General features: G+C 46.4%; 1 protein-coding gene across 1 annotated transcript in view; it reads right to left on the bottom strand.

Moving 5' to 3' along the window:
- Nucleotides 1–55: 55 nt before the first annotated feature.
- Nucleotides 56–9,853, bottom strand: part of LOC147013061 (arf-GAP with SH3 domain, ANK repeat and PH domain-containing protein 2-like) — an 83,070-nt gene continuing 73,272 nt past the window's right edge. The window contains exons 4-7 of the mRNA XM_085854558.1: nucleotides 8,552–8,626; nucleotides 7,623–7,672; nucleotides 485–614; nucleotides 56–192 (exon numbers count right to left, since the gene is read on the bottom strand). Coding sequence (XP_085710684.1) covers nucleotides 103–192; nucleotides 485–614; nucleotides 7,623–7,672; nucleotides 8,552–8,626 — 345 coding nt within the window. The 3' untranslated portion in view covers nucleotides 56–102. The remainder of the gene's footprint in view (nucleotides 193–484; nucleotides 615–7,622; nucleotides 7,673–8,551; nucleotides 8,627–9,853) is intronic.

The following is a 9,853-nucleotide window of genomic DNA, read 5'->3' as shown; positions in this document are numbered from 1 at the left end:
ACGAAAAGTCTTGTCAGAGTGGAGATGCTTTTTGAAGATCTGGAACAGTTCAATAATCAGGGTATAAAATGATGGGGGTGTAAAATCCCATGACGGAAGTACTCACTTGCATTGAGTGTGGAAATGCTTGATCGTATGTTGCAGCAAATCCACCCCCTTCTTTGTTTTTATATCATTCACTTTGATGAGGTACTGCCAAAGGATAGATCACATTCAAAGAATTGGGGGAAAGGAATGGAGATGTCAGAAATGGAGTGCAAATGGTAGGTAGACAATGGTTTTAAAATATGGCTTGAATATCCAATTCATCCTTATTTATGAAAATATGACTGTTTGGAAAACCTCCACTGCCACCCTTACCCCCCCAACCAAACAAATGGCATGAAGAAAATGCGACCATGGACACCATGAAGCACTGCATGCCAAATCGACTGAGCAAGCTCTTAAGTGGGGCAAGATCGATGGAGTCACCAAAGATCTTCACCTCGCACATCTGCAGCTGGAAAAAGCGTCGCTCCTTCTCCATCTCCTCAGCAATTTCAGCACCAGTCACCTCCGTACGAATCATTCCATGTTGCTTTGCATGCTCTTTCTTCTCCTTCTCGATCTTGCCGCTTCACAGGCATATTGAAGAGGAAAGGGAAATTTGTGAGGTTTACTCATCAGGCAAGGGATTTGAAATGGGAGAGAAATGTCACTCCAACTACAAAAAAAGACTAAATATGGTAAACTCATTGCTGGCAATAATAACTTGCCCTGGGACATTTTCCATTGGAGAAGACTTTGCCAAATGAGCTACACCAGGCATTGCCTAGGGACTGGACATGGGAACCTGCCGTTACAGTACTGTGTATAAACCAGCGCTGCAACTTGATTAGAAGGGAGCAAGGTGGGGCAAGAAGTCACATGCACATGTAGGATAACCTCTTGGTTCTGGTTACATGTTCAGTATCCTAAATAATTGTCCACAAAAGAGGGCTGTCTGAGAGTATTGCAGGCAATGGTAATGAATAATGTTCAGTATACTCAACAGAAGGACTGAGGATGTAGATACAGTTACCTAAAGAAAATCTACACCCCCTTTCAAAATTTTCATGTTTCTCCACCTTTTAAGTCTAGAATGAAATTGCATTAAATCAGACTTTTCCTACCTTTATTTACACATCATAACCCACACATCCAAGCGAAAAACAACTTCTATAAATTTCAGATAATTAATTAAAATTACAAAACTAAAATATCTTGGTTGGATAAGTGTCCACCCCCCTTTATAATAGCAATAGTAAATTAGTTCAAGTGTAACCAATCACCTTCAAAATCACACACCAAGTTAATTGGCCTCCACCTGTAACCCCCCCCCCAAAAAAAACAGCCTTTTTAAAGCTATTTTTCCCTGCTGAGCAGGGGTTAGCTTTTTGCAGGCTCCATGCAATCATGGTTCCCTGCATGAGGCAATGTTTTTTGGCCGGATGCCCTTCCTGCCAACAACCCTGGTCACCTCTTATGACACACAGGGATATGGTACACCTATTCTAACCGGGGCATACACGGGGACCAGTACACTGGTGCTCATTTCGCCGACCTCGGAAGGATGACAGGCTGAGTCAACCCCCCTGGCCTCCACCTGTGTTAAATTGTAATGATTCTCATTATTTCAGAATAACATCAGCTGTTCCTGTAGGTTACCTCTGTCGGTGGTGCATTTCACAGCAAAGACTCAACCATGAGCACCAAGGAGCTTTTGAAAGACCTCCGGGATAAAGTTGTGTAAAGGCACAGATCAGGGGATGGGTATGAAAATGTTTCAAAGGCCTTGAATATCCCTTAGAGCACAGTCAAGACAATCATTAAGATAAGAAGTGGAAGGTGGATGGTACTCCTAGACCCTGCCTAGATCAGGCCATCCCTCCAAACTGGATGACCGAGCAAGGAGATTGATCAGAGAGGCCACCAAGAGGCCAATGGCAACTTTGTAAGAGCTACAGGCCTTTATGGCAAAGACTGGTCATTGTGTGCAAGTGACAATATCCCAAGCACTCCACATGTCTGGCATGTAAGGTGGGGTGGCAAGATGGAAGCCATTACTCAAAAAAGCCCACCTTGAGTACCGTTTGAGGTATGCAAAAAACCACTCCGGAGATTCTGAAGCCACGTGGCAAAAAGTTTTGTGGTCTGACGAAACAAAGATGGAACTTTTTGGTCTAAATGCAAAACGTTACGTTTGGCACAAACCCAACACAGCACATCACCCAAAGAACACCATCCCTACTGTGAAGTATGGTGGTGGCAGCATCATGTTATGGGGATGTTTCTCATCAGCAGGGACTGGGGCTCTTGTCAGGAAAGAAGGGAAAATGGATGGAGAACAATACAGACAAGCCGGTAGGTGACGAGGGATTCGCTAGGATCGAAGTGCTGGATACGATGCTTTTCATTCTGACTGATCCACCGACGAAGATTCATTGCCAAGACGTATTGGTTCACATACAATTGTTCCTCTGCCTGGCAAGATTTTTACTATTGCGTATTTTGCCAACTGGCACTCCTCATAAAAAATGACGGTAAATGGACACCCTATTTTTGAAGGACTACCATTTGAAAAATAATCAGTTTGCTGGTTTGTGCTGTGGAGCCTCGCGTTGCAGACACACACACACACACACACACACACACACACACACACACACACACACACACACACACACACACACACACACACACACACACACACACACACACACACACACACACACACACACACACAAAACCTGATAAACTTCTCTCAATGCTCTTGTTTGACCACACCTCCTGAGCCACACAATATTTTTCATAAGCCATGCCCACATTCCTACGCCACTCCCACTTAAAATAATAAATAATTGTAGGTGGTGTGTGGGTCGTGGAATTGTTTTCGGTAAATAAATAAATAATTGGAGGTGGTGTGTGGGTCGTGGAATAGTTTACGGAAAATAAATAAATAATTGGAGGCAGAATGTGGGTCGTGGAATTGTTTACAGTAAATAAATAAATAATTAAAGGTGGTGTGTGTGGATCGTGGAATCGTTTACGGTAAATAAATAAATAAATAATGGAGGTAGTGTGTGGGCCATGGAATCGTTTTTGGTAAATAAATTAAATAATTAAAGGTGGTGTGTGGATCGTGGAATCGTTTTCGGTAAATAAATCAATAATGAAAGGTGGTGTGTGGGTGGGGAATAGTTTTCGGTCAATAAATAAATAATTAAAGGTGGTGTGTGGGTCATGGAATCGTTTTCGGTAAATAAATAAATAATTGGAGGTGTTGTGTGGGTGGGGAATCGTTTTCGGTAAATAAATAATCAGTTTGCTGGTTTGTGCTGTGGAGCCTCGCGTTGCAGACACACACACACACACACACACACACACACACACACACACACACACACACACACACACACACACACACACACACACACACACACAAAACCTGATAAACTTCTCTCAATGCTCTTGTTTGACAATCTCCTGAGCCACACAATATTTTTCATAAGCCAAGCCCACTTTCCATAAGCCACGCCCACTTTCCTACACCACTCCCACTTTTCATCAACCACGTCCACTTTCCCTAAGCTCCGCCCACTTTCCTAAGCCCCTCATAAAAATGACGGTAAATAGACACCCGATTTTTGAAGGTCTACCATTTGAAAAATAAAACCTCAATCAAAAATCGGCTTGAGTAAAATTTTCTAAATATCTCGAAGTGTTTAATTCCGAAGTCTCGCTTCTCTACATTCAAAACTGAAGGACAAGTATTGAAAATACAGTACGCGGTTTTTCGGCCGCTGCACAGCAACGGGTGGTTGCAAGGCAACAAAATTCAAATGCGCACATTCCTAACAAATACTGCACACGTTGGCAAAGTTTCATCGAAATTGGTTCGCTGGTTTGTGCTGTGGAGCCTCGCGTTTCAGACACACACAGACAGACAGACGGAAAACCCGACAATAAGGGATATCTAGCATATATAGCAAATCCAAAAAATCTGACAGGAAAACCTGCTGTCCTACACAAGAAGGCTGAAATTGGGACGGAAGTTCACCTTTCAGCATGACAACGACCCAAAGTACACAGCCAAAGCTACATCAGAGTGGCTGAGGAACAGAGATAAATGTCCTTGAGTGGCCCAGGCAGAGCCCTGACCTAAATCCAATTAAAAATCTGTGGCACGACTTGAAGATTGCTATCCATCAACGCTCCCCATGCAACTTGACTGAGTTTGAACAGTTTTGTCCAGAAGAACGGGCAAATATTTCCCAATCATGGTGTGCAAAATTGGTGGAGACCTATCCCAACAGATTCAGAGCTATAAATGCTGTCAAAGGTGTTTCCACCAAGTATTAACTCAGGGGGGTGGACACTTATCCAACCAAGATATTCTAGTTTTGTATTTATAATGATTAATTTTTTGAAATTTGTGGAATTTGTTTTTCACTTGGAAGTTGTGGGTTATGTTGTGTAAATAAAGGTGGAAAGTCTGATTTAGTGCAATTTTATTCCAGGTTACAAGGCAACAAAAGGTGAAAAATTTGAAAGGGGGTGTAGGCTTTCTATAGACACTGTACATTATACACGGGGTGTGGAAAAATCTTGTCCCCACCAAATGTTACTCGATTTAAACCTGAGAAGAAAACCTTTATGAGCAAGGTAAATCTTTGTAACATCCTTTTAAATAGCATTTAAATGAAGCATTATATTAAATAGCTTTAAATACACCAGAATAGTGAGTTTAATAACGTTGTTTTTCCATATTTGAAGGGTTCGTCAAATCAAACCGGTCTAACTTGAAAGGATAGCGCAGCCATTCCAGATATGTGGAATTTGACAAACAGGAAGAGAAATGTGAATATTACAGTGAAAATGAGGATTTTAATTAATTTTTTTGAGTGGATGCTGCAAATTAAATGTTTCATTTCGTTACATGTTTAAATACTTTGAATGACAATCAGGAAATCAATATTTAATAATAACAACAACCTACACCTCAAATATTTGAATCCGAAGCATAAAAATAAAAAGATAATTGATTGATTTCAAAGACCAAATTGCCTATTTAATGACCTAATAAAAATTAACTTGTTCTAAATTCGCATCATTCAAAGTTACAGATTGCATGAATCGAACAATTCTGTTAAAACATAGAGATCAAAACATTTGCACTTTTGCTTTTTCGCACATTTCAAAATAAACATAACCACACAATCAGAGAAAGAGATCATGGCTCATTGCACACCATCATCAGACTCAGCAACATCATGGTTACAACATCTGCTCAGTGTCTGTGAGGTCAGCGCTCTTAATTCTGATCCTGGTTGAATCATACCAAAGACTAATAATACGCCCCGATATATATATATATATATATATATATATATATATATATATATATATATATATATATATATATATATATATATATATATATATATATATATATATATATATATATATATATATATCGGGCATATAAAAATGAAACGTACTGCCTCCTATCTTGACAATCAGCATTTAGAGGATAGAGCACAGATAAACAACCAGAACCGATAAAGCCGATAAAGGGAGCCGGAGACAAACACCACCCGGACGCGTCCAGAGACAAACACCGCCCAGACGCGTCCGGAGACAAACACCACCCAGACGCGTCCGGAGACAAACACTGCCCAGAGGCGTCCGGAGACAAACACCGCCCAGACGCGTCCGGAGACAAACACCGCCCAGACGCGTCCGGAGACAAACACCGCCCAGACGCGTCCGGAGACAAACACCGCCCAGACGCGTCCGGAGACAAACACTGCCCAAACACCGCCCAGACGCGTCCAGAGACAAACACTGCCCAAACACCGCCCAGACGCGTCCGGAGACAAACACCGCCCAGACGCGTCCAGAGACAAACACTGCCCAAACACCGCCCAGACGCGTCCAGAGACAAACACTGCCCAAACACCGCCCAGACGCGTCCGGAGACAAACACCGCCCAGACGCGTCCGGAGACAAACACCGCCCAGACGCGTCCGGAGACAAACACTGCCCAAACACCGCCCAGACGCGTCCAGAGACAAACACTGCCCAAACACCGCCCAGACGCGTCCGGAGACAAACACCGCCCAGACGCGTCCAGAGACAAACACTGCCCAAACACCGCCCAGACGCGTCCAGAGACAAACACTGCCCAAACACCGCCCAGACGCGTCCGGAGACAAACACCGCCCAGACGCGTCCGGAGACAAACACCGCCCAGACGCGTCCGGAGACAAACACCGCCCAGACGTGTCCGGAGATAAACACCGCCCAGACGTGTCCGGAGACAAACACTGCCCAGACGTGTCCAGAGACAAACACCGCCCAAACACCGCCCAGACGTGTCCAGAGACAAACACCGCCCAGACGTGTCCAGAGACAAACACCGCCCAAACACCGCCCAGACGTGTCCAGAGACAAACACCGCCCAGACGTGTCCAGAGACAAACACCGACCAAACGTGTCCAGAGACAAACATCGACCAAACGCGTCCGGAGATAAACACCGACCAAACGCGTCCGGAGACAAACACCGCCCAGACGTGTCCGGAGACAAACACCGCCCAGACGTGTCCGGAGACAAACACCGCCCAGACGTGTCCGGAGACAAACACCGCCCAGACGTGTCCGGAGACAAACACCGCCCAGACGTGTCCGGAGACAAACACCGCCCAGACGTGTCCAGAGACAAACACCACCCAGACGTGTCCAGAGACAAACACCGCCCAAACACCGCCCAGACGCGTCTGGAGACAAACACCGCCCAGACGTGTCCGGAGACAAACACCGCCCAGACGTGTCCAGAGACAAACACCGCCCAGACGTGTCCAGAGACAAACACCGCCCAGACGTGTCCAGAGACAAACACCGCCCAGACGTGTCCAGAGACAAACACCGCCCAGACGTGTCCAGAGACAAACACCACCCAGACGTGTCCAGAGACAAACACCACCTAAACACCGCTCAGACGCGTCCGGAGACAAACACCGCCCAGACGCGTCCGGAGACAAACACCGCCCAGACGCGTCTGGTGCGAGACATTTGAAATTTCTCCGCAACTACCCCTCTGACTGCGGAGAAAAAAGCCACTTCACAAGATGGTGTCGCGTCGTCAGTACCCAGAGTGCGCCGAGAAGTTATCAGTCGCCTCGCCTCTCCGCTGCCGGCATTTCTCTGAAGTCAAGCCACATGTTGTTTGGTGTGTGTATGTGTATATGTGTATATGTGTGTATGTGTGTATGTGTGTATGTGTGTATGTGTGTATGTGTGTATGTGTGTATGTGTGTATGTGTGTATGTGTGTATGTGTGTATGTGTGTATGTGTGTATGTGTGTATGTGTGTATGTGTGTATGTGTGTATGTGTGTATGTGTGTATGTGTGTATGTGTGTATGTGTGTATGTGTGTATGTGTGTATGTGTGTATGTGTGTGTGTGTGTGTGTGTGTGTGTGTGTGTGTGTGTGTGTGTGTGTGTGTGTGTGTGTGTGTGTGTGTGTGTGTGTGTGTGTGTGTGATAGCTATTCCAGGAGCCTCAGAAACAATAGAAAACAAGCAAAATATGAAACTTACAATTTTGTTTCATAGTCCTTCCAAGCTCTATCAAAGGGTTTCTTCAAGTCCTGAATAAACAAAAAACAAATCAACGCAAACAAAGGAATTGTGTTTGTTTTATTGGCAAATAAATTGAAATAATAGAAAGAAAATAACATTTTCCATCCGATTTGAACCATCAACACCAGGCTTGTTGAATACATTTGTCACTGTGAAAATGACAAATACTGCAATTTTAAAAGGTAATTCATCTGATGTACATATGTATGAGAAAACAGCTGGAACAGCATCCACTCAAAAAATATCCAGCAATAAAGAGGGCAAACTCTACAATGAGATAGCAATGCTGTGCACAACATGTGCATATCAATTAGACGGAAGCATATGGACATGATCTGGAACTTGCCCTATTTTAGGATGGATGCAAATCCTGCTATTTTACATGTGGGCACTCATCCGGTTGTCAAATAATGATATGATCAGGCATCATTAAGGGTCATAACTATGGCTGCCTCGTGGGGTCAGCTGAGGAAAGTTTTTGGCCCAATCTTTTATGAAACGGCTGGCCTCGAGGGACGACCAGACATTTGACGAAGTTGGTTCGGGCAGGAATTTATAATTTGGCAATGGTGCTAGCGATACCTCGTCTACTCTTCATGAAGGACAGCGTGGGATCTTTAATGCCCACAAAATAATGCTGCGGACGAGAAGCCTGATTTAACACCCATCAGAGAGACGACGCACACATTGATTTCTCGCCCTGCATGTGAAACAACAGGATAAGAGTTTGTAGCTGGGCCAGAACTAAAACTCAGGCTAAACAGCTTAGAAGCAAGTGTGTGTACCGCTAGGCTGTCCTGCCAGCCCCACTTGTCAAAGAAATGCAATTTTTTGGAAAGTCATACATTCTTCGAACTCCACTTCTGCAACCGCACTTCTCTTCTTACCCCTTTGACATCTTTGAGATCACCTTTGAGAAGCGAGTCCAAAGGAAACACCACGATGTTATTCATGTTGCGGATCTGGCATGCCAGCATATGCAAAGAGAGGAGAGGGAGAACGGTGATCAACTTCATGTTACATTGCAAAAGACAAAAGATAAAACATTATATTATTGCATAACCTAATCAGTAGATTACAAACAACTCCGAATACGAATCTGTAGTTTTATACAAATGACACTAACATGCTCATTTTTAACAAGACTCATAAGAGAGGTTTAAACTTGTTTGCAACCAAAAGTAAAAAAAACTAAATAGACTGCTAATTTGAGCAAAAAAGGAGCACGAACCACTGGCCCAGGGTGACGGAGCACGAACCACTGGCCCAGGGTGACGGAGCACGAACCACTGGCCCAGGGTGACGGAGCACGAACCACTGGCCCAGGGTGACGGAGCACGAACCACTGGCCCAGGGTGACGGAGCACGAACCACTGGCCCAGGGTGACGGAGCACGAACCACTGGCCCAGGGTGGCGGAGCACGAACCACTGGCCCAGGGTGACGGAGCACGAACCACTGGCCCAGGGTGACGGAGCACGAACCACTGGCCCAGGGTGACGGAGCACGAACCACTGGCCCAGGGTGACGGAGCACGAACCACTGGCCCAGGGTGACGGAGCACGAACCACTGGCCCAGGGTGACGGAGCACGAACCACTGGCCCAGGGTGACGGAGCACGAACCACTGGCCCAGGTGTGGAGCACGAACCACTGGCCCAGGGTGGCGGAGCACGAACCACTGGCCCAGGGTGACGGAGCCACGAACCACTGGCCCAGGGTGACGGAGCCACGAACCACTGGCCCAGGGTGACGGAGCCTGAACCACTGGCCCAGGGTGACGGAGCACGAACCACTGGCCCAGGGTGACGGAGCACGAACCACTGGCCCAGGGTGACGGAGCACGAACCACTGGCCCAGGGTGACGGAGCACGAACCACTGGCCCAGGGTGACGGAGCCACGAACCACTGGCCCAGGGTGGCGGAGCACGAACCACTGGCCCAGGGTGACGGAGCCACGAACCACTGGCCCAGGGTGACGGAGCACGGACCACTGGACCGGGGTGACGGAGCACGACCCACTGGCCCAGGGTGACGGAGCACGAACCACTGGCCCAGGGTGACGGAGCCTGAACCACTGGCCCAGGGTGACGGAGCCTGAACCACTGGCCCAGGGTGACGGAGCCTGAACCACTGGCCCAGGGTGACGGAGCCACGAACCACTGGCCCAGGGTGACGGAGCCTGAACCAC

Source organism: Eptatretus burgeri, chromosome 14, assembly GCF_056783735.1.
Source record: "Eptatretus burgeri isolate ZD-2024b chromosome 14, Ebu_testis_v1, whole genome shotgun sequence".
NCBI lineage: Eukaryota > Metazoa > Chordata > Myxini > Myxiniformes > Myxinidae > Eptatretus > Eptatretus burgeri.
The sequence above is the reverse complement of the archived record's forward strand: the minus strand, read 5'-3'. Positions and strand labels throughout refer to the sequence as shown.